Below are 24,453 nucleotides of genomic sequence, written 5' to 3'. Positions count from 1 at the left end.
ACCTTTTCACCCCTTTGACCTTGATCACCTGACTCTCCACGTAAGCCGGGGATTCCCTTGGTAAAGAACACAAAAACACATCACATAAAAATAAACGCATTCTATTTGTTAAAATCATCCATTTGTCTCCAACTCACTGAATGTGGTAGACCAATGAAGAAGCAATTTCAACAATGATGTATGGATGGGTAGGTGCACAAATTCACTTACAATGAGTCCTGACCATCCAGGGAGCCCCACCGGTCCTGTGTCTCCCTTTTCACCCTAAACAATAAAGCACAGTCTACTGTTAGGTCATATCTCATATTTAAACCAACTGTAGGGGTTACACAAAGCATATAGTTGTGTTCCCACCTTTGGTCCTCTCTCTCCTCTGGGCCCTCTGACTCCAGCCTTTCCCCTTTTTCCCTGAGGATGAATACGCCATGATAAAAAAAGAAAAGTAATAATATTGATAATATAGAGATCATCTTAGCTTCATCACAACTGTGGACTCACTGTTACATCCTTAAAGCTAGTTCCAGTCACTTTGTATACAGTGGATACTCTTCTCAACATAACTCCCAGAGAATTTGTTCCTCCTCCCACAGTCACACGGGGAATATTTTGCTTGTTAGCGTGTAAATGACTAAACTATGGCGCTACATCCTTACATTACATAAACCTTTCGTTGACCTTACCCTCCTTCCAACATGACCCCTCTTCCCTGGTGAACCAGTCTTGCCTTCTTCTCCCTGTGGAGCAAAACACAAAGTGGGAAAGTTATTTGAAAAGTAAAAGCCAAGAATTCACATTTTGGACAGAGAGGACAGATGGTTTGAAAGAGGAGTGAAAGAAGCCATCTATGTCCACTGTGAGCGACCATCTTTGAGCAGAGGCGGTGGCTTACGACACCAACTGTCTACCATCTATAATCCAGTTTTGAGATCCCTTCCCAGACGCCTTAACGCCCACTCACACCCTGGGCCATCTGACCTCAGTAAATCACATGATAAGGTGGGGCCAGGTTTCACAATGAGCTCACCCGAAACCCTGGCTGATTGTGACCCACACCTGTTTTCACACCTTGGCTCATGTGATTAGGTAGAGGATCATCAGGGGTCCTTTGTCCCTTTTTGGGGGGAAACTCCCACTGGGTTTAAATCTGGGACTCTCCACCATTTGACCTTAGAACTGAAGAAGCTTCTCGGATGAGAGGTGAAACGTCTTCAAGCAACTTAAAGAAGTCCAGACGCTTTTTTCTTTCCAAGCTCCTTAGACTACGATGACCTGGATGACTGAGAACCTTCACAGACACAAAAGCCAAGAATGTATATACACTCAAATATATGGCACCCAAAGATGACAGTAAAGAAGATATAGGCATTTTGTCCATTTTTATGAGGAATCATAAGAATAGGCAAATGTCTCATGAAACTTGTTGCGCATTACTTTAAAGCTGAAAGGTGATTATAGGCATTCCAGGTTACTACCCTGTCATGTGACTCTTGCTGGAATCATCATTTTTTTGCCCATAGTTGCTTAAGTTATCAAATGTCATTCATCTTCTGTGTTCTGTGGTCACCATATTGCTGCAAAATGCTTCCCGTGTGGGTGCAGCTGAATATTGCATTTTGTGCAACACATTAGTAGGGCCTCTTTAGTGTTTTGTGCACTTGTTGCTAGCTGAGATAGATTAGATAGATAAGATAGATGATAATTGTACCTTCTCCCCCTTCATGCCCTGTTTGCCTTCAGGTCCCGGTCTTCCTTGAACTCCCTGCAAGGACAATTTTTTTTTTCTCATTAGCGGCTTTCTTTCAGGCACACAAACACATCATGTGTACACTCTGTAACCAGGAACAGTAATTTTAAACAAGCTGGCATGTTTTCATCATCTATAGTGACTTTATGCTTTAAACTGCACTCACAGGAACACCTATAGGACCTGGGAGGCCCTGGGGTCCCACCTCTCCAGGAGGCCCCTAAAGAAAAGAGAAGATAGAAAGAGAAGTTACAAAGTCAGGGCTGTTAAGCAGGAAAAGTGCAGTCTTTACAATTCAAAATAGTGGTTTGGTTTTCACCTCTAACCCCGGCAGAGCCTCAGGACCCTGAATTCCTGGAAGACCATCATCGCCCTGCACAAGTGATCAATATTAATATGAGGATGTTTTTAAGAGGTCATATATTATAGACAGATGCAGTTTTTAGATTTAATGTTATTATTAAGATGGCAACGCACAATTATATTTTAATAAATGTTATACAGTGGAGTATACATATAAGACCTAAATCAAACTAACCGGCTCCCCTGGTGGGCCTGGAGGTCCTGGCTCTCCCTTGAGTCCCAGTTCCCCAGGCTCTCCTTTACTTCCCTCGTGTCCCTTTGGTCCTGCATGTCCTACTGGACCCTGCAGGAGTCACAAATGTGGTACAAGTCTTGTGACATATTAGTAACATCTTTGATTTTTCCTTGCCCTTCAAATCTGATTACATTTAACATAAGATAACATAAGAGAATGTGATTTTGAAGTAGAATGCTTCTGTATAATCCTGTATACAATTAGATGCCAGGTAAAGTAAAGAACTGTGCTGAGTACACCTCTTGTACACAGTACATCTTGTACACCTGCAGGTACTTCAGTGGTCAAAGGCGTTTATTAAATTACTTTGGCGATTATTTATTTTAAAGATCGTAATAAAAATTTTGACTGTTGTAGTATTCTGCTCGACCTTTCTTTAAATTACTTGAAAATAAAGTTCTGACTCAAACACTTAACTGACTGATGTTTGCTGGGATAGAACAGAAAGTAGCACAATGCTGAAATATTAGTTTGAAACTTTGAAACAACTTTCTGATACTAGCAGGCACTTACAGGTGGTCCGAGCCTCCCAGGATCTCCTCTGACACCACGTGACCCCATTATCCCCTAGAAACATGAGAAAGAGAAAGTAAATTTAATTTTACATATATATATGTTCTACACACTAAGTTAAAAAAAATATTAAAAGGAATAAAAAGTTTACCTGAGGGCCTGCTGAACCCGGCGGTCCAGTAATTCCTACGGGCCCATGCTCGCCCTAGAGAGACATGGATGAAGACCTTTTCAAATCACTGCTTAAGTATTTCTTTAAACAGAGCTCTGCAGGTTCTGGGCCCTATACCAGAAATACGTTCAGCATACCCAGGGTAGCTTTCTGTTATCTGGATTCACTTCACTGATCAGGATACAGGATCACATTTAGCTGGTTATCAATGTGCTAATTTAACTCAGGGTTTCCCCAGTTCACATGAAAGGGGTGGTGTTGGCAGCATACGGCCAATCTAAACAGGACTTTCAGAGATCATGTGACTGTTCTTCCATAGAAAATGATCCCTATGAGTGTCACCTACTCATCAAATGGTGATTATTAAAAATCTATAAAGAATGGTAAATGGCCTGCATTTGTATAGTGCTTTACTTAGTCCCTAAGGACCCCAAAGCGCTTTGCACTACATTCAGTCAGTATGTGCCGGACACTGGCGCCACCGGGCCCTCTGACCACCACCAGTAGGCAAAAACATAAACGGTATAGCAGTAAAAGCCACCACTGTTGTAAAAAAAAAAAAAAAAAAGACGAGATGAATTTTGCAGCAAATCATTTATTTGGATTAAACTGGATTGATTTAAACATAAATCCTTCGTAGGGTGGTCATAGAAGGAACTAAATATTATAGTGCCCTATAAAAGGTTAAATGGTGTCCGCAGCCTGATGAAGGAGACTTATAAAAGAGATGTAGGAAAAAAAATAAGGACTAAAGTTGCATTTAAGAATCTATATTTATTACTGATGCTCATCAGCTAAAATCCTCATAGTAAAGGCCTCTGTACTGTAAATAAAGAATATGTTGATTAAAAAAAACAGGTCAGTTTTTTCCTTGTAAGGAAAAGGTCCTCTCAGCCAACCATGTACGAAGCAGAAATTATCATTCATTCATTAAACTATGACTGTCAGCCTAAAAAAAAAAAAGGAAGAGCCAAAGCACATTAAAGCTGAGGATTCTACTGACTTTAAGGTTACTTGTGGAAAAACAGGGGTGGCCCTATAGATGTATTTATTATTTAACAGCAATTTTCAGTTGTGCTGCTCAGAGGCAGCTGATGTTGAAAAAATCTTCAACGTCTGTACTCAGGCACTAGATGTGTGCTGTGGGAGTGTCCACATGAACAGCGCACAAGCCCACCCCTTGGCACGGTACGCTTAACCATTCCAAAACTCAACATTACTCAAATAAACTGAATTTTGGGGTGAAATGTACTGAGGCAGTGTATAGATAGCATGTTGTGAGTAAACCTACCCTGCCCTGTTTGGGCTGAAAATAACATGAGCTGTAAATTCAGAAAGAACATATTGTGTAAATTGTGACTGACTCATTGATGCAGCATGTATATATGTTCCTCTAGTGCCAGGTCTCTTTCCCCTTGTTGTCCTTAGTCTCTTTCCATGTTTGTGTGTCCAGGTACGAGGCCTCATTCCCTCCAGCAGACTACTGATCATTCACACCTGCCCTTCAGTAACTCTACTGAGCAGCTATGCATCTAAGCTGGCTTTTCCTACCAAAGTGATAACGGCGTTCATCAAGCTGCTAGACTATTGGGTTTGAGCCTCAGATTATCCCTGACTGATGAAACGAGTCTGCCTACAGCTATTGCCTAACTCCTGCCTGCCAGTGCAGACCATCTTCTTTATTACGACTCGTCCATTAACCCCGCATCACAGTAAAAATAAACCAATTGAAGTGTCTTTCTGAGTCTGAGCCTCCTTTTAGGCTTGACTTCATTGTGCATAATGAAAAGCACTTCAAAAGTTTGCTGAAACGTCGTGAAAAAACATTCTTAGAGGGCACGCTTAAAATTCTTATTTGGAATTATGTACTATATAAATCTTAACAGCACTGTGACTCTTATGAGAAACCGTTTTGTTACCTTCTCTCCCTGAGGTCCATCGGGACCTGGACGTCCTGGAGGACCTATCATTCCCTGAAATGAGAAAAGAATCACAGCACAATAAAGCTGCACATTAACATCAGTTTGCAATCTGCAGAGTTGTGAGGGAAAAAGCCAACTGTGTGTCATTAAATATCAGTCACAGCTATAAACTATTCAATACAGGTTAATTCAAAAAGCACTCTAAGCAGCATATCAAAAGCATCAATACTCTACATTCTGGTATTCAACTCACCAGTAACCCAGGCAGGCCCACAGGGCCTAGTTCACCCATCAGTCCTGGTTCACCCTGTTCAAGAGGAAGACATCAGTTTCCAATGATTTTAATAAATCTGAATGAAGTTCTTTGTTTAATTTACAGTGATAGATCTTAGATAATCTATCCTTTGTGTCACCCTTTTGCATTTCAGTGCTCTTAAAAATTGCTCTAATAAATCTCACTGTTGGTGTTTTGAAATTGAACAAGCTTGAAGGAAATGTGGGTAGTGTTACTAAAATGTAACATCCAACTTCCACCGAACTGTTGAGTACACATATTCTCACCATCAGTCCCAAGTGGCCCTTCTCCCCCTTTGGACCTCTGTCACCATTTTCTCCGAGGGGTCCCCAGGGACCCTCTCGACCAGACAAACCAAGAGGTCCCAGCTCACCCTGCACACATTAACAACAACATGACCGGTAGTGCAAACATCACCCAGAGAGAACTCGCCTGCTTGTTCAATATATTGTATTTTTAACTAAACTGAAGCTTACCTTCTCCCCCTTGGGCCCAGGATCTCCAACTTCACCGGGAAGTCCAACATCCCCCTGAAGAAGATGAGGGAACAGAAGTTACTTAATGGTTCAGTCATCAAGGAAGCCTACAGTGAGGTAAAACCAACATATTTTCCTTCTTCATAAGGCAATGTTTTACATGTAATAAAGAATCAGATCTGTCAGAAAACTCATGTTTGAGAAGATTATACGGTTAGTTTGGCCTACAGCTTTCAAGCACGACTTCTCGCAAATAGTTATGAGGACATGAGGGGGTATAGGGAAATATCCCCCGAGCCCAACAGCCGGGTTGGTGGAAGGGTTAAAACATGAGGATAGGAGATTTTTCTCTGCTTAAATAGACCATCAAACTGGAAGGAGAGTGAGGTTTGAGTGGGAAACAGTTCGAGCTGGCTGAACTAGATATCAGGCTTCACTTTGTTAAAAAACAATAACGCTGTTGTATTGCAGACAACAAAAAGATTATTAAAAGATACTTATCTTGCCACATCCTGTTTTGTTTGTGGTGCTTTCAGGGTTAATGTAGATTTAAAAAGATGTCATTGTTGACATGATTACAAAAACTACAAGCCACACGGTCTCTCTCTGCTCTTTCATAAAATCAAGACTTCAAAACCTTAAAAATGTGAAATAGGTACTGTCATTACCACAGTATCAGGAAAATGGAATTCCACATTTTATGTACCACAAATGGGGGTTTAATGCTTTTCAAACCAATTTTATACTTTAAAAAAACAAAAAAACAAAACAAAGGACCTCAAATACCTTCAGATTTTCAGCTGAGAGTAATTTAATTCTACCAATAATTAAAAGCACATCTGTTGCACAACAATACACTCTGGACAGGATGCTTGTAGGATTCAATAAAGGAAACGGGGTTCTGGAAAAAAAGAATCACCACCGGTACAACAACTCTGTTATTTAAGAGACAGCAGCTGGACATGTGTTTCAACACCTGAAATAATTTAAGTAAACAAAAGATAATTGTACTTACCTCTTTACCGACTGGTCCAGATGGTCCTTGTAGGCCTTTTCCCCCCTGAGGTCCCCTCTCTCCTGGTGGCCCTTTAGAACCAGGTTTCCCACAAGGTCCTAAATCCCCCTGTCAAACAGGAAAGTGTAGGAAAGTCAGATATCAGGCTTTTGGAGGCTAAAAAGTTGTTAGTTATCAAACGTTTGTACCCTTGCAGACTGTTCTAAATCACTAAACAAAGTCTCCTTGGCTTCATGAGGTCCAAAAGAAAAAGTAGTTTAATGACTTCCACATTTAAGGTTCCTGTACCCAGACCAGACTGTTCCATTTTCTTAAAGTTGCTCAGCATGGAGCATTTAATGAACAGGCGCTGAGTATTGCTGCAGCTACAGAGGTGTCACATTTATTGTGAATTTAATTTCTGTTGCAATAAAAGAATTAAAGAAAATGTTCATCTGTGCCACTGATTAATACAAGGCACAGTGGTCCCTCGTTTATGGTGGGAGTTACGTTCCAAAAATAACACGCAATAGGTGAAATCTGCGAAGTAGCCAACTTAATTTTTTACAATTATTACAGATGTTTTAAGGCTGTAAAACTCCTCACTACACACTTTATACACTTTTCTCAGACAGACATGAACATTTTCACACTTTTCTCTCTTGCTTAAACACTCTCAAAGTTCAAACCTTCATAGAAAAATAAGTGCAGTATTATAGAATGGAAAAAAAAGGCACCCGCAGGTGATGGCGTTTCATCGACATTTTTGTGTTTGTCGGGGAGAAAACAAACATACAGTGCAGCACTTCAGAGTCACACTGCTACCAATCGAAGATTTATGTAAATTTGACAAGCTGAACGCATTCTGTACTGCACAGGAGACAAGGCACGAAATTGATTGACAATGGTCTACAGCCAATCAGGACGCAGAACACAATGCGCTGTAAAGAAAAAAAAAAACATTGAAAACTGCACACACACACAGCGAGGCTGCGAAACGTGAACCACGTTAAAGCGAGGGACCACTGTAACTTACAATTCTGATTGGACAGAAGTGTTTTTCAAGTCTGACTCTGACATTGTTATGAGAATAAAGACATTTTATTTCAAGTGTTTCCTCAATAATGGAGTCCAAGGTTTATAATTTCGGGTATACAACTTTGGTCCTGTTACCACTGACCTGGTCTCCTTTCCTTCCAAGTGGGCCCTCGATTCCTGTGTGGCCAGGAGGACCCTGATGAAAAATGTGAAAACTGCTTTATAGAACAGCAAAACTTTAAATTCTAATAGAAAAAACTAATTGGTGGCAAAAAAAAAAGGGAGCAATTAAAAAAGCCAATTAAAAATAATATTTTCTTTATGAACATTAAACAGGGCCTTAATCACACCATAGTTTATGTTCAAAGTATGGAACAATTACAATAAGGGTTGTATTGTAGGCTCTGTCATTATGGCTACTCAAGCATGAACCATGAATGTGACTTAGTGTTTAATTAATCAGTGTACATTTTATATAATAATATATAATATAAAAGCTAGTTCTCTTTCATGGAGCTTGCCATGGTGCACTGCCAAGTTATTCCAACAAAATGGACCAACAAAACAACGGCAGCTTAAAGTTGTGACGTTGCAAGAGAAATTTGAGAACGCTAATTTTACTGTACTTATTACAAGCACAAAGCAAAAACAAAATCGTTGCTGGTGACCGCACAAAACATTGTAACCTTTTCTGGACTGAAAATCTCTCTGCTAATCAAAAATACATTTTCTTTTTAACAAAACAGAATATCTGTCTCAAGTTATCTCATCAATGGATATTATGGTGACTCAACACAGTCACAGGCAAAGAAAATTGAGCTCAAATCTTACTACCAGGTGTCAATAATTCCTACACACTTTCTTTAAATCTAATATACAGAATAAGGAAAAAGTTCATAAGATTAGATAAAAGTGCCTTAAGTATTGATCAGCTGGCTTCAGAGGCCCAGCAGTTAGGAGAGGTAAGTGAAGAAATCAGATCTAAGAAGTTTTAATTGCTTCACAACAAAATCCACCAACCTGCTGTCCTTGTCGTCCCATGGGGCCTGCTTCTCCAGGTGATCCAGGTAAACCCTGGAAGTTTCAGTGTTTGAACATTAATGAAGGCAGAAATAAGAGATTGTCATTATAAAACATTTACATTACATAATTGTTGAAGTTTACTGTAATTTACCTTAGGTCCTCTTTCCCCCGGTTCCCCTGATAATCCATCAGCACCCTGCGGACCCTGATCAGATCCAACAGACATGCACGTCAGCTTTTATGCACTCTTGTGATGATTCAGTAGATTTTACATGTATTGAAAAACAAATAACATGGACATTTATCTCTCCATGCAACATGAGGTAACAGCAGTCGATGGTAGGTACCCACTCACTGGGATTCCTGCCTGCCCCTGTGGTCCCTGAGGTCCTGGAGGCCCTTTGCTTCCCATTGGTCCTGGTTTTCCAATTGCCCCATCAGGACCTGGTAGACCTGGAGGACCCTTAAAAATGACAGAAAAAAGAATACAAATTGAAACTTTTTCAATTAGGTTATTTTTTTAAAGTCTAATATAAAAACAATCACTATTTTGCTCACTGATTATTTTTTTCATTAATTTGGAGTAAACACTTCCTGAAGCACATCCTGTGATTTAATCACAACACATTTTTTCTCTTTAATGTGTACAATTCATCAATAACATACAATCAATTTTAATTTAAAGAGATTTTAAACCAATATATTTGCCCGTTTGCCTATATACATGTCTAACAAATGCAAACGATTGCAAATGAACACTTCTTCTGTTTTTATGCACCGCTGGAGCACGTCGATGATGAAATGACTGGTAACTTACTCATTTTGTGATGATTGTTTCATGGATTGTGAGTAATATAATACAAGAACGGGTTGCAGGGAAATCAGCAACAATGAATCAATTAAAACCCATTTATGTGATGTAAATACAGCATACTCAGTTTTATGGAAAGACAGCTCCCTCCCTGCAGTAACAGCTTACAACAGCTGCATCTCATTCAGTGGAGCTTTAGATGATCTTTAAATGATTAGTTTTATTTTGTCTTATTGTGGGAGTCACAGCAAGCCTGACCAAAAATAGCTTCATCAACAAGTCTGACGGGACAATCAGCAAAAACATAGAATTGAATAGTAAGTACTGCAGACTGGTTTTGTTTTCTAGGCAGACCTTCAACAGCATGCAGAACTACATATTCTTCAACACCTAATCTAAACATGCCACGTTAAATAAAGGAAAAAGCAGTGAGTGAGATTGGGCAAACACAATCTGCCCAAATGAAAATGCAGAGTGCAATCTTCTTTATTTAACTCAAACTTACTTGTGGACCCTGTATCCCTTTGAGGCCGTCATCTCCTAGACGACCCTGTTAGAAACAACAACAGTTCAACTTGTTGAAACACAGAATTGAAAGTCATGCTGTGATGGCTCTGAAAAGAATTTTAGCATAATGTTAAATTGCCTTTAAAACTGTCAGTTTGCGACCTTATTTAATATATTTCCTCACTTTGTCTCTCTGACAGTTTTTTCGTTTGCTCTGGTAAATATGTTATTAGCAAAATATCTGTAAATCGAATCTTGTTGGGCATGCTTTGTTCAGCTTATCACACTGATCATCCCAATTTAGCAGCAGGCTATTTTAATGATTAATGATGCTAGTGCTCATGCTGAATTGCCTTTAAATATTTACTGCAATTCTGTGAGGCTCTTTGGAATGCTTTTCTTCTTTTTAGCTTTCAGTTTATTCTAATTTAGGCATACAACGTATTGTTTGATGAATCACAATGCTGTTGCTAAACTAAACTAAATTGCCTGTAAGCCTGTGATGCCGTTTGGTATTTTTTAACATTTTATTTCTCTGACAAAGTTGTCCTTCTGCTCAGCAGGGGTTGAGCCAATGGATGATGGTGTCAGGGATTGACGATGGTTAAAGTGACTGGCGATAGTTCACCAACAAGGTGAACACATTGTACAACAAAAGCATGTACACCTCCAGTACTTGGTAAAATGTTCCTTAGTAACTTGTACCTCAACCTTTGGATAGCCATCAACAAGTTTCTGGTAAAAAAGGGAAAAAAAACCCCAAAAAAACAGTTTCTGGTATAACTCTGGCTGGATATTTGACAACTCTTCTTGGCAGAATTGGTAGAGTTCATTTAAATTGGTTGGTCTCCTGACATGGATGCCTCTTTTAGCATTGTTCATAAATTTTCAATAGGGTTGAGGTTGGGGCGTTGGGAAAGCTATTCCAGAAGCTTAATGTTATTCTGCTTTCCAAACTGAGTTTTGATATGAATTTTGGATCATTCTTCTGTTGGAACAGCTAACTGTGTCCAAGTTTCAGCATGATACTATCATCACCATACTTGACAGTTGATACAAAGCACTTAGCTTTGAAACCCTCGCCTTCCCTCTTGTCATTGAGCCTAATAGCTCAATCTTTGTTTCTCTGACCATGAAACTTTTCTCCAGAAGGCAAATGGATTTTCCATGGTGGCAGCTGCTCAATTTAAGCTGAGCATGAATGAGTTCATTTTGGAGCAGCGGCTTGTTTCTTGGTCAGCACCATCTCAGTAAAATAAAACTCTGGCTGTGTACAGTGATGCTGGTGTTTCAGCACTTTCCAGTTGGTTGTTCCTGGGTTTTCTTGAAAATCATAAACAATTTTCTTTATATCTGAGGGTGATATATGGTTTTTCTTCTGGACCTTAGCAAAATGGCGACAAATCCAAATGTCTTGTACCTGTGTACAATTGTTTGAATGAATGAGCTTGGAATCTGCAGCTGTTTAAAAATGGTTCCAAGACAGCATCCTAACTTGTGTAAATCTATAATTCTCCTACTTAGATCTTAATCTTCCTTGGACTTTCCTATAACTCTGACTATTGGTCAGTCCAATTTGAGCAAATCCATTTTATGCTGGCAAAGACAAACTACCAAACTAGCTGTAGTCATAATCATAATCACTAATGAAAAGTTAATAGGCCTTTGCCTTATGAAGTTAAAAGACGTCATGTTTGCCTACTGGTGGTGGTCAGAGGGCCCGGTGGCGCCAGTGTCCAGCAGCCTCGCCTCTGTCAGTGCGCCCCAGATCAGCTGTGGCTACAATGTAGCTTGCCATCACCAGTGTGTGAATGAATGGGTGGATGACTGATTGTAGTGTAAAGCGCTTTGGGATCCTTAGGGACTAAGTAAAGCGCTATACAAATACAGGCCATTTACCATCATCATAATTATCATCATCAAATGCAAGAAAACAAAAGAAGGATATTTCTGACTGTTGGGCTGATTTTTAAATCAGGGTTTAATTGCATTTGCAGAAATACTTATTCATCTTGTGTCCTTTTTTATTTTCAGTTTATTATTATTATAAATTATGATGTTTAATGTGATGGCTTCTCAAAGTGATATTTCACAGAGACACCAGAAACTTAACACTTACAACCAAATTATAAGATAAACCACCTTGTGAGGATTTGTCTCACCTGTGGTCCCCGGGGTCCCTTCTCTCCAGGAGGACCTTGCAAACCCTAAAAAAATGAAACAGAGTTAGATCATGCTCCTTATATCTGCATGTTTAAAAAACACTCACATCACATTGGTTGCTTTCTGTGGTTGATCAGCTATGGGATAAGTGGGTAAAATATGTTAAACCTACAAAACTGGATATTGCTGATGTCTTAGGTGATCAACAGTGTGATCTTATTTATGTATTTATATTTAATTATTGTTATTTTATCTTATTTATTTATTCATTTTTATGTGGGCACTCCTCCAAAATTGTAGAAAGTTCACACAAGCTGTAAAATCTTATGATTTACTGACATTGTACTAGTTCTATTACTTGATTTGTAAAGATGAATTGTTATCTGCAGATGAAGATTTTTTTTTAAACTGTAATTTTAGTGATCTCTGGCTGTAAAGATGTGTTTTAGGTTACTCAGTTTCAACCTGTCCTGAATCTTTAACCATAGCTAAGCTAGTGTAACACCAATACAAACTAAACACACTTAAAAGATATTAAGTTCTTTAAGTATCTTTAATGATTTTATGACCTGTAATTGACCTAAAAGCACATGTTTAAAAATTTAAGTTAACTTTTTTTAACTTATCTAAAAACACAATATCTTCTGTCTGACACATCCCCTTGGTTTGTTTACTTGTATTTTGTTATTCTCAGTGAGAATAAAACACTAACATTTGTATGCCTGATAATCTTTGGAACCTTAACCTGGGTTTTTCTCTACCATGATGAGTGCAGCTTTAAATGCCTTCAGTGATGTGGAACAATGACGAGTTTAAGACATTATTTAGCTTTCAAACTGAGCTCAAACTGCCTTATTTCTATGACACATTGATTTCACTGCAGTGTTGGGCAGCCATCTGTGTAAGTAAAAAGTGGCTCCAATGACACTGCATAGAGTGCTGGCAGCTTCAAAAAACAGTCTCACTTTCACTACTTAAAACTAACTCTTTCCATGCACAAGGGACCTTCTTATTCCTAAATCTACCAACAAAAAGACCGACAGTGATTTATAGGGTAAACAAACTTTGGCAAGAACAGCACAGATTTTGTTTTTTCTCCCACAACTTAACCAAAACTGAAAAAAAAACCATATGAGTCAAGTTGAGGTAATTATTTTGTACCATTACAGAAAAAAACAATAAACAGGGAAGATCAGTGGAGTACCTATCTGAAGAATTAAGCTGGCATTTGATGTGTACAGTTGTGGCCAGACGCGAAGACAGTGATTGGAACAATTTATTTGTCCTCTTTCAGCTGAGCCTGCCACATCACTTACTTCGCCATTAGATTTTCCTCCAGAGCTCTCAGTAAAATCAATCACTCTGACTTGTTTGCCTCCATATACTGGCAGTCCCTGTAGACCAGCTGCACATTTCATCGGTCTATTTTATTTACCAGCCCCTTCTTGGTGTGACCCCACCATCTCTTCTGCTTTAATCTAATCTGCTTTACAATACTCAGTCTACCCCTCATATACCCCAAATAGCTCCCAGGGGTTAAAGGTTAGGAAATAAAAAAGCAAAAATAAACTGCAGACACTTACTGGAGGTCCAGGCTTCCCAACAGGACCGGGTAATCCTCGTAAACCTGGCTCCCCCTGGTGCAGAAAAAAGAAAAATAATTTTATTGTGATTGTTTCTGATAATTGAAGCTGTAAAGTTACTTCCAATCAAAAGATTTTAACAGCTTTAACAGAACATTTCTGTACTCACCTAAATGTCAAAAATATTCTAGTCAAAAATCTTTCGCTTGCCCTTTTCATAGCTGAGTCCCTCACTTTTAACACAATTTACCGACTCATGTACGTACAACAACATCTTTCGTCCAGTTCCTATATGAAAAAGGACAAGGTGAGATAGATGTCAGGAGGATGATCTTACCCTCGGTCCTGTGAAACCTGTTGGCCCACGCATTCCCACAGTTCCTGGGATACCCTAATGACAGAGGGAGACACAAGACATTATTACTACTATCATTTCAGCAAATATGGAGCTGAAGGCTCTTGTAGGCTTTTAGCGCCATACCATAATTATTTAAAGATTAATTATTTTATTTCAGGATATACTACAATGTTCACGCGCATATTTGAAATCATTCAAAACTAATAAAAGCTGTTAGACACAACAGCTGTGACTTTCTCCCCAAAACATCTGTGTATTGTGTTCAAGTGATATGAGCTGAAGTCCAACTAGGGCCGAGCTGTATTCTCATGTAATACCAATTTTAACCACTATATCAAACAAAAGGCCTGGGGACCAGAATTGGACCAGCAAAGGTTACAATCTGGCTAATTGTATGGCTTCGTAAAATGTGAAAGAGAACAGAAATTTCGGAATTTTAATTGTATGTTCATAGGTTTTACAGCTTTTCCTACTGATAAAACCTCAACCATGGCTATTCATGCTACACCAAAGCGGTCAAATTATGGTTTTCTGTAATTTTACACATTTACTTTTAAAAATGTAAGGTCAAAGAGTCGTGGCGACAGATTTCTTTCTTTCTTTCTTTCTGGAAAAGCTATAAAATACACTAAAAAGACTTGTTACAGAGTATAGCATGGTGGAAAAGGATGGAGAGAATCCCCCACTAAGCTTTTGGGTTGGCATTACTTTAGATTTTGTTTTGTATTAATTGCATGCTTTGGTGTTTCTTTGTGTTTGATGTGAGGTGTGGGCCACACCCATGTGGGAGTGGAGATTCTACTCTAGTCCAGCTGCCAGCTATTTGGAGTTGAATACAGGGAGCAGCTGATTGGGGAGGATTGGAGCCCTTTTCTATAAAGGGGAGAGGAAACAGGAAGTAGGTGTTGTCGTTGTTGTTTTTTTTTAGTAGGACACTGGTGTAGCAGGGAAGCCTCGAAGATCCAGAATGAAGTGTGCACATTTTAACGGAAAAGATTTTTAACCTGGCCTGGTTTTGCTTTTAAAATAATCTGAGGATGTTGGAGGGAGGACTCATTCTTATTGGGATGTGAGTGGATGTGCTGGGAGGCAGGAAAACAAACACTGGACTGGAGACTCTCTGTGCCCCTGACAAGGAAACTGGACCAGTTTTGGGGAAGTTCCAGCTCCCAGGATGTGATGTGGAGACCCAGCCTTGATGAAGTCAGGCCTGAAAAGGTGGATGGCTCCTTTGACCACCTTTCCCCTGTCCTGACCGCGGTGGCTTTGGGCCTTGTATTCCTGGCCAGAGTTGTGTCTTCAGCCAGTAGTTTTTCCCGGAGAAAGAACAAATAAATCTTGTGTAACCCATTACAGTGTGCGTGTGGTGGTTCGTTACTGGTCAATATTAGAGCTACTACTTTCTTGTACGGAGGCCATTTTGGGCCTTACGTAACAGACTGAATATACTTCAGAGCCAAGCCAGTCACCTTCAGATTGGCAATACCGCTGTCAGGGTCTCTATTCTTGTTTTGTGTTGTATTACCTATTCTGCTGCTGTTTGTGGATGAGATTACAGCTACCTACGTTTATGATCGAAATACCTTATTTCGGATCAAATCAGCAATGGAGTTGACGGATAAAAATGAGAAACACTTTGGAGGCTTCCCTCCACCACTTGGGTGATAAGCTGATGCCCATAACCTCCCATGGTTGCTTGTGTCAGGCAGAAACCGGAGCTGCCATTCCTCGACAAAAAGTTGCCGGAGGAAGCGAGGAAGGAGAGCGGGCATCCAAGTGAGATTATGGAAATATAGGAATACCGCTGATTTAGCATCCTGCTCGAGGCTCCCAACATTGGATGTTTTAGCTAAAACGGACTTCCAGCTGAATGCACGGCTTCTCCGCACGAGTTTCATAAGGACCGTCTTACTGTACCGCGGCTTACGATAAAAGGTAAGAAGTCCCGGGGATCGTGCAGGGCAAACCTGCGCCAAGCCTCTCAGGATCTAACCACAGATGTTTCAGCCTCGCTGATTAAGATGACCCTATTAAATTGTCGTTTAATCTCAAACAAGGCATTTGTCCTTTGTTTTATTAGGAATAACCTGGAATAACCTGGATTTTTTATTCCTATCGGAAACTTGGCAGCGAAATATGGAATTTCCTCATTTCAATGAACTGGGCCCTGCAGATTTGTCTGTATTTGTCTGACCACACCATTGATTTCAGGATGTGGAGGTGGGCTGGTTGTTATTGCTAGAAACTCCTTTTTCTGTCATCTGGTGAAGACCTCTTCTTTTAATTCTGTTGAGATTCAGATGATGAAGATAAACAGGAATAATCCCTTCCATGTGATCATAGCTGGACTGGCCATCGGGCGTACCGGGCATTTGCCCGGTGGGCCGATGGATTTTTTTTTTTTAGGAAGGGTATATATAATGAAAGGTGTTGGATTGGCCAATTGGTCATGATCGACTCTGGGCTGGACCAATTACAGCCGAGGAGGCCGGATGCACCCCCCCCCTTGTTTAGCGATCACGTGACTTTCGCGCATTGCATGCCGGGAACTCGTGGCAAAACAATCCAAGTACCACATCAAACGCAAGCATTTGCAGCACCGCAAAACGTTCATTCTCCGGTTCCAATACCTTCTTGTTTTTCTTTGCCGCACAAAAAAGGAATGTACAAAACAAAAGGAGAACAATGCCGGTCCGTACAAAGACAGACTCGACGAAAAGACAAAGAAAAGATACGAGGAAAAATCAAAGGAGTGAAAGGGTCAGACCCTTATGAGTGGACAAAAGACGTCAGCGTGCTGCCGAACTTTCACCACGCGCAGATTTATAATTATACGGTTCTTGGAGTGAGTGCATACACTCATGAAGTTTAGTAACTTCAGGTCACTGCAACAAGCCCAGGTACAGTTTACCGACGGATGGGTACAGGACCTTGAAATGCACCGTGTAGAACGAAAGACCATCGTACGAACAAAGGTAAGTTTACCAGTCTCACAAATCGTCGTCATAAATACACATTCGTTAACCGTTTATTAATATAACCTTTGAGCTCAGCGGTAATTAATTAGTAGTGGAAATAATCTCTGGTTCATTACAGAAATGTAGCAGTGACAATAATATTGTATGCTGTAATCGCACTGGACAATTAGTGATACAAAACAACTGTTTTATCTTGTGAATAAAAGTATATGTTTTTGTCAGTGTACCATGGTAATAACAGAAGCGAAACGCAATATTGTGTCAGGACAATTTACTATTTATGCACAATAAATAAAGGAGCATAGCGCGACAATTTCTGTTCAGCGCCAGACTTGCTTGTAACCTATATCACCAATTATGTTAAGAAACATGACGTATTAACTACTACAAAACTCTGACCTTTGTGGGAATGCCTGGAGCAGACTAACATGTGAGCTGGAGTGTTCTGAGACGTTATATTTGGTATATCCAGACCATCCGTCGGCTCTTACTTCGGAAACATGGCTTAAAAAATTTCTCTTCAACGACGTAATCCGATAAAAATAAAAAAACGATCTCTTTACCCGTCGGCTTCCTGTGGCTGTCATGCGACCGGCTATTGCAGTTAATAATAATACAACAGCTTCTTGGCATTTTTTGGGTTTCTTTTTATCGCTGTGTAACTGAGTTCAATTGAAAGCCTGCGTGCGCTAGTACCGCTTGCCACAAGTTCCCAGAATCCTTTGCGTTTTACCCCTGAATGACGTCACATTTATCCTGGTGGGCCGGTCTCTAGTCAAAATGCCGGGGCCGATTTTTTGTCCCAGTCCAGCCTTGCATGTGATCTCAATCTATAGACCACTGGCACTAGCGAGGAGTTTCTTAGTTGACTTTCTATCCTCCACCATCAAGCTGAATAAAATCTTTCTGCTGGGGGATATTAATGTCCATGTTGATGACAAATCATGCCACACTGCTTCTGAATTTCTTAGTCCTTTAGACTCCTTTAACTTTACCCAACACGTAACTGGGCCAACACACAGCGGTGGCCACACCTTAGATTTGATTCTATCACTGGGTCTGGATATCGGTCCAGTTTGTCGTGAGGACATTTTTATTAGTGATCATAAATATCTTTTATTTGATCTCTCCTTTATTTCTGACACACTGCCCTCTGTTCATGTGAAGCATTCACGATTAATTACTGACCCTTTAATTCGCAATGTCAAAATATTCTAGATAAAGTTGCTCCTCTTAAAATCAGGAAAAGCGGCACTACCAAATCCCTGCCCTGGTTCACAGAAGCTATTTGCAGCTTTAGGCGAATTTGCCGTAAAACTGAGCGCCTGTGGAAAGCCACAAAACTTGAGGTTCATAAGCTCCACCTAAAAGAACTATTATCTACCTTCAACTACATGGTGAAAGATGCAAGAGCCACTTATTTCACTAAACGACTTGCAGTAGGAAAAAGAAATCCTAAGGTTCACAGTACAGTAAGTAACATAGTCTCTCCCAAACTCCGTGTACACCTGTCATTTCAGATAAGGACTGCAATGACTTTCTAAGATTTTTCCAAGACAAAATCAGTAACCTAAGAGGAAACTCAGCTCCCTCAGATAGTCCCTTCAACCACGATCTTCCACACCCTGTAATTATGGAATCCCTTCACCCAGTTTCTTTAGAAGATCTAAAAGAAATACTGATCCAAATGAAACCCTCAATGTCCTACCTACTTCTTTATTTTGCAAAGTTTTTGACACCATTGGGCCCTCTGTGGTCACACGGATAAACTGTTCCCTACTGTCTGGCTCTGTCCCCAGGTGCTTTAAACAGAGTGTTATTCAACCTCTGCTGAAAAAGCCGAACCTGGATCCGACTCTTCAGTCAAGCTACAGACCCATCTCAAAACTTCCTTTCATTTCTAAAATATTAGAAAAGGTCGTTTGGTCCCAAGTAAAGAAGGCACTGGAGAAACATAACATTCTTGATGACCTTCAGTCGGGATTCAGAAAGTCACAGTCCACAGAAACTGCTCTCCTCAAAGTCACAAATGACCTTTTGATGGCCGCGGACAGAGGCGATTGCTCAATCCTTGTCCTATTGGACCTTAGCTCGGCCTTCAATACCGTTGATCATCAGATCTTAATTCACCGCTTAAATCATATGGTGGGGATATCTGGATCTGTTTTGCCTCATTTCTGGCAGATAGAACATTCATAGTTTCGGTGGGAAACCTTTGCTCAGTTGTAGCTAAATTGTCATGGGGAGTTCTGCAAGGTTCGGTTCTAAGCCCCCTATTGTTTTCATTATATATCCTTCATTAAGGCCGTATCATTAGTAGCTTCAAAATTATTTCCTACCACCTGTATGCAAATGATATCCAATTATACATCTCCTTTAAACCCTGGGAATTAGACAAATTATTCCCTCTAATGGACTGTCTTAAAGAGATTAATGGTTGGATGACAAACAATTTCTTGCAGATGAATGCAGACAAGACTGAGTGATTGATCATTGCCCCAGAGAGCATCAAGCCCCAAATTAGTCAATGTCTGTGTCCTTTTCATCCTCAATAAAAGCTACTGCTCAGAACCTCTGTCTTTTGACGCTCATATCAAGTCTGTGACCCGCTCCTGCTTTTTTCATTTAAGAAACATTGCCAAACTCAGGACTATTGTATCCAAAGGCAAACTGGAGATACTTGTCCATGCCTTCATCTCCTCTTGTTTAGATTACTAACGTAACGTACTCTTTTCTTGTCTGCCTAAGGTTTCCCTAAATCACCTCCAAGCAGACCAAAATGCCGCAGCAGGGCTCCCACAGTCATAAATTCTCCCATATCACCCCTGTGTTAAAATCCTTGCACTGGCTTCCGGTTGGGTATAGATATCAGTTTTACTCTTACATTCATGTCCCTACAAGGTGAGGCCCCCACCTATATCACTGAGCTTCTCCAACCCTACTCTCCAAACCGGATCTTTAGATCCACTGATAGTGGTCTTCTAACCATTCCACGGGCCCGTTTGAAAACAAAGGGGGATTACGCTTTTCAACCCCTGGCTCCAATACTGTGGAACAGCTCAAAACACATCTGCTTAGACAGGCATTTAGGTAATATTCATGTGTAGTATACTCTTTTATTGGATATGTTACTATACCCTCTTTATACTGTTTTATTGTTTCGACTGATATGCTTTTATTCCCAAGTGAAGCACTTTGAAATAACTTCCTGTTTTAAAAAGTACTATATAAATAAATTTTACTGACTACTTTTACTAGTTGTTATGCTAAACTTGTGCTGCTTATATACTGTATGTACATACATTTTGTTTTGAAATGTAATGCAGGCGGATTCCTTGCAGCAGAAGAATCACTTACATACATGCCTACAGGGCCCTGAGGTCCCTCAAACCCTGGCTTCCCTGTGAAGCCCTGAAGAAACACATTAAAAACACAAAAAAACATTAAAACAAAACTTCTCTGTAGACAGATATCACAGAGGTCATGACTACTATTTGCAGCCTCACCCTTTCTCCTGGGGGTCCTGGTGAGCCTGGAGGCCCCGTCTTCCCCGTTGGCCCCTGATATGTCAACAACAAGGAATCTATCAAAACTAAGACGTGGTAGAAAATGTTTATCTTATCAGCCAGTCAGATTTACATGTCATGACCTTCATTACAACAGTAACATTAAAAACAAGGATGCTGCTGATCTTGCAGGGTAAAATTTAGGACATTTTTGCAAACACAGTTATTTCCTGTTTCTCAGGAAATTATACCAGCTACTCAATATCACTGCAATATATTAAGCTTAGTTTGAATATCATCCCAATAATTATGCAAAGCAGCTATAGTAGAGTCTAAGAATAAAAAAATGGACCTGAAATGAGCACAATAGGTGCACTTTACATGAAAAACCAAGGGATTAGATAATACCTTCATACAGTTTTTGAGCTATATCCTTTCAATGACAAAGTCTTTCCAGGCTATCAAGCCTCTACACCAGGGGTCCCCAATCTCAGTCCACAAGGGCCGGTGTCCCTGCAGGTTTTAGATCTCACCCTGGGTCAACACACCTGAATCACATGATTAGTTCATTACCAGGCCTCTGGAGAACTTCAGGACATGTCGAGAAGGTAATTTATCCATTCAAATCAGCTGTGATGGATCAAGGGCACATCTAAAACCTGCAGGGACACCGGCCCTCGTGGACTGGGATTGGGGACCCTTGCTCTACACCCTACACAGGTACAGTGCTCTGTCTCTCAAAATGAAATAAAAACAAAGGCATACCGCAGAACCTGGTGCACCATCAGTTCCTCTCACTCCGGGAATTCCTTGAAACCCCTAAATAGGAAGGAGAAGACGTAATGAAGAATGGGCAAAGAACCAAGGAGAACTGCACTGATGACCTATAAAAGTGCAAACACAAAATAATGTGCAGTGAGCTGTTATACTATTAGTCTAAATTGGCTGATTCAGCATTTTGCTAATGATTGCTGAATACAGGATTTAATTGTTTCTTGGCAGTTGCATTAAAAGGGATTCATGAGATGATTCATGTTTTCTCAGCTGATTGGCAGCTTTCTTGTGCTCGGAAAATCGTATCTTAAAGTACATTTAAGATAAGTACAGTATAAACATTTTAGAAAATTCTAATTTTGTAGGAAAGGTTTGGGGAAAATTCTTCCCCAAACTTGCTTTTCTCTCCTTTTCAGGGTCGTGGGGGGTGCTGGAGCCTATCCCAGCTGTCTTAGGGCAAGAGACAGGGTACACCCTGGACAGGTCGCCAGTCTGTCGCAGGACTAACACATATACACAGACAACCATTCACACTCACATTTACAACTATGGGCAATTTAGAGTTTCTAATTACCTATCCCCACTAACTGCATGTCTTTGGACAGTGGGAGGAAGCCAGAGTACCTGGGGAGAACCCAAGCAAACACGAGGAGAACATGCAAACTCCACAGAAAAGACCCCTCCCTGATGGTGGAACTGAACTCAGGACCTTCTTGCTGTGAGGCAACAGTGTTAAGGTAACAACTGCCCGATTTGCAAATAATCATCCTCTAATTTATAAATGTAGACAGACTGCCAACACCAGTTTCCGGTGTATGCACTGCTTTGCAATAGGGGATGAATTAACTGGTTGCCAACTGGTTGTATTCTCTTTATAGTCCTTCATAAAAGTAAGGTTGTAGAGTGTATGTGCACATGTGCAACTTTGCTGTTAAATCGCCATCCCACAGCATCCTTCTGTTTGTGTATGTAGATGACAATATCTTTTTTTTGGCCTTTTTATCTTATACAGATTGCATGTAATTGCTAAGTTGACCCCATTCATTCACATACTGATAGCAAATTGACAGCAGACTGGCTCCATCTCACTGCTGATTTATCATCATGTGCACCACCAAGCTCATTTCAAAGAAGACAACTGACAATGAGTGGTTAAAGACCTGGTACCTGTCTTTGAAACAACCATTTCAGAGGCAACAAAAATGCAAGTTCATTGGACACTCACAATAATTTTGTTAGGCATGAACAAAAATTTAGGTTTTCCCCAAGGCAAATGTAATATGAGGGGAATTATGCTTCATAATTTTTCACGACGTTCTGCCTTGACGAAAACTTAAAACCAGTGACTGAGACTGGGCTTTCACAATATTAAATTACATTCTCACCTCATGATTATTGTTGCACTATGTATAAAAAATACCATCAGCTAAATGTATTTATAACTTCATTTTATAGTGTTTATTTTAATTAAATAATAAAAACAGAAGTGCAAGAAAACATCATGAGTGTTCAAAAGCAAAAAAGCAGTTGTGTGAATTACAGACACAAAAAATTATCGTTTAATTTTAAGATATTGTTATTGCCTATGCACAGCCCTAACTGAGACTATAAACTCAGGAAGGAAACTGATTAATGAGGTCATAAAGTGAGCAGCATATACTTTTATATTATCTGCCCCTTTTTTTTCCAGCCAGATTTGCCTCCTGTTGACCATTAGAAAGAATGCATGTTGAAGGCTCTTCCACATCGACTTTTCAGAGTTGATGTCTGCTTACATACAGTTTATACTTGAGGTGTTTTTGAGACTAAATGGAATACAGACTGAATGTTTTCTATTTCTATTGACTGACACACTAGAAGCAACTTGGTCATCACAAATTGCTTTAAAGCTTTAAGGTTACCCAATAACATACAGTGGGGCAAAAAAGTATTTAGTCAGCCACCGATTGTGCAAGTTCCCCCACCTAAAATGATGACAGAGGTCAGTAATTTGCACCAGAGGTACACTGCAACTGTGAGAGACAGAATGTGAAAAAAAAAATCCATGAATCCACATGGTAGGATTTGTAAAGAATTTATTCGTAAATCAGGGTGGAAAATAAGTATTTGGTCACCTCAAACAAGGAAAATCTCTGGCTCTCACAGACCTGTAACGTCTTCTGTAAGAAGCTTTTCTGTCCCCCACTCGTTACCTGTATGAATGGCACCTGTTTGAACTCATCATCTGTATAAAAGACACCTGTCCACAGCCTCAAACAGTCAGACTCCAAACTCCGCCATGGCCAAGACCAAAGAGCTTTCGAAGGACACCAGGAAAAGTATTGTAGACCTGCACCAGACTGGGAAGAGTGAATCTACAATAGGCAAGCAGCTTGGTGTGAAAAAATCAACTGTGGGAGCAATCATCAGAAAATGGAAGACATACAAGACCACTGATAATCTCCCTTGATCTGGGGCTCCACGCAAGATCTCATCCCGTGGGGTCAAAATGATCATGAGAACGGTGAGCAAAGATCCCAGAACCACACGGGGGGACCTGGTGAATGACCTGCAGAGAGCTGGGACCAAAGTAACAAAGGTCACCATCAGTAACACACTACAACGGCAGGGAATCAAATCCCGCAGTGCCAGACGTGTACCGCTGCTGAAGCCAGTGCATGTCCAGGCCCGTCTGAAGTTTGCCAGAGAGCACATGGATGATACAGCAGAGGATTGGGAGAATGTCATGTGGTCAGATGAAACCAAAGTAGAACTTTTTGGTATAAACTCAACTCGTCGTGTTTGGAGGAAGAAGAATACTGAGTTGCATCCCAAGAACACCATACCTACTGTGAAGCATGGGGGTGGAAACATCATGCTATGGGGCTGTTTTTCTGCCAAGGGGACAGGACGACTGATCCGTGTTAAGGACAGAATGAATGGGGCCATGTATCGTGAGATTTTGAGCCAAAACCTCCTTCCATCGGTGTTACGTTTCGGTGTTGTCAGTGTTTTGTTT

The 24,453-nt window shown here is 40.3% G+C and overlaps 1 protein-coding gene across 1 annotated transcript in view; it reads right to left on the bottom strand.

Annotated features, from left to right (window-relative positions):
• The window catches only part of LOC147325607 (uncharacterized), a 121,846-nt gene that overhangs the window by 14,933 nt on the left and 82,460 nt on the right, over nucleotides 1-24,453 (bottom strand). Inside the window, exons 32-57 of the mRNA XM_086300183.1 lie at nucleotides 21,447-21,500; nucleotides 20,682-20,735; nucleotides 20,533-20,586; nucleotides 14,177-14,230; nucleotides 13,840-13,893; nucleotides 12,256-12,300; nucleotides 10,092-10,136; nucleotides 9,131-9,238; nucleotides 8,927-8,980; nucleotides 8,773-8,826; nucleotides 7,895-7,948; nucleotides 6,736-6,843; nucleotides 5,721-5,774; nucleotides 5,511-5,618; nucleotides 5,203-5,256; nucleotides 4,947-5,000; nucleotides 3,007-3,060; nucleotides 2,856-2,909; nucleotides 2,283-2,390; nucleotides 2,064-2,117; nucleotides 1,911-1,964; nucleotides 1,706-1,759; nucleotides 681-734; nucleotides 355-408; nucleotides 211-264; nucleotides 3-56 (exon numbers count right to left, since the gene is read on the bottom strand). Of these exons, the coding sequence (XP_086156309.1) occupies nucleotides 3-56; nucleotides 211-264; nucleotides 355-408; nucleotides 681-734; nucleotides 1,706-1,759; nucleotides 1,911-1,964; nucleotides 2,064-2,117; nucleotides 2,283-2,390; nucleotides 2,856-2,909; nucleotides 3,007-3,060; nucleotides 4,947-5,000; nucleotides 5,203-5,256; nucleotides 5,511-5,618; nucleotides 5,721-5,774; nucleotides 6,736-6,843; nucleotides 7,895-7,948; nucleotides 8,773-8,826; nucleotides 8,927-8,980; nucleotides 9,131-9,238; nucleotides 10,092-10,136; nucleotides 12,256-12,300; nucleotides 13,840-13,893; nucleotides 14,177-14,230; nucleotides 20,533-20,586; nucleotides 20,682-20,735; nucleotides 21,447-21,500 (1,602 nt within the window). The remainder of the gene's footprint in view (nucleotides 1-2; nucleotides 57-210; nucleotides 265-354; nucleotides 409-680; nucleotides 735-1,705; nucleotides 1,760-1,910; nucleotides 1,965-2,063; nucleotides 2,118-2,282; nucleotides 2,391-2,855; nucleotides 2,910-3,006; nucleotides 3,061-4,946; nucleotides 5,001-5,202; nucleotides 5,257-5,510; nucleotides 5,619-5,720; nucleotides 5,775-6,735; nucleotides 6,844-7,894; nucleotides 7,949-8,772; nucleotides 8,827-8,926; nucleotides 8,981-9,130; nucleotides 9,239-10,091; nucleotides 10,137-12,255; nucleotides 12,301-13,839; nucleotides 13,894-14,176; nucleotides 14,231-20,532; nucleotides 20,587-20,681; nucleotides 20,736-21,446; nucleotides 21,501-24,453) is intronic.

The sequence above is a fragment of the Aulonocara sp. 'chitande type north' Nkhata Bay genome, linkage group LG7, assembly GCF_057382095.1.
Source record: "Aulonocara sp. 'chitande type north' Nkhata Bay isolate Kocher_YH1m ecotype deep benthic linkage group LG7, A_spYH_male_GT1.1, whole genome shotgun sequence".
NCBI lineage: Eukaryota > Metazoa > Chordata > Actinopteri > Cichliformes > Cichlidae > Aulonocara > Aulonocara sp. 'chitande type north' Nkhata Bay.
The sequence above is the reverse complement of the archived record's forward strand: the minus strand, read 5'-3'. Positions and strand labels throughout refer to the sequence as shown.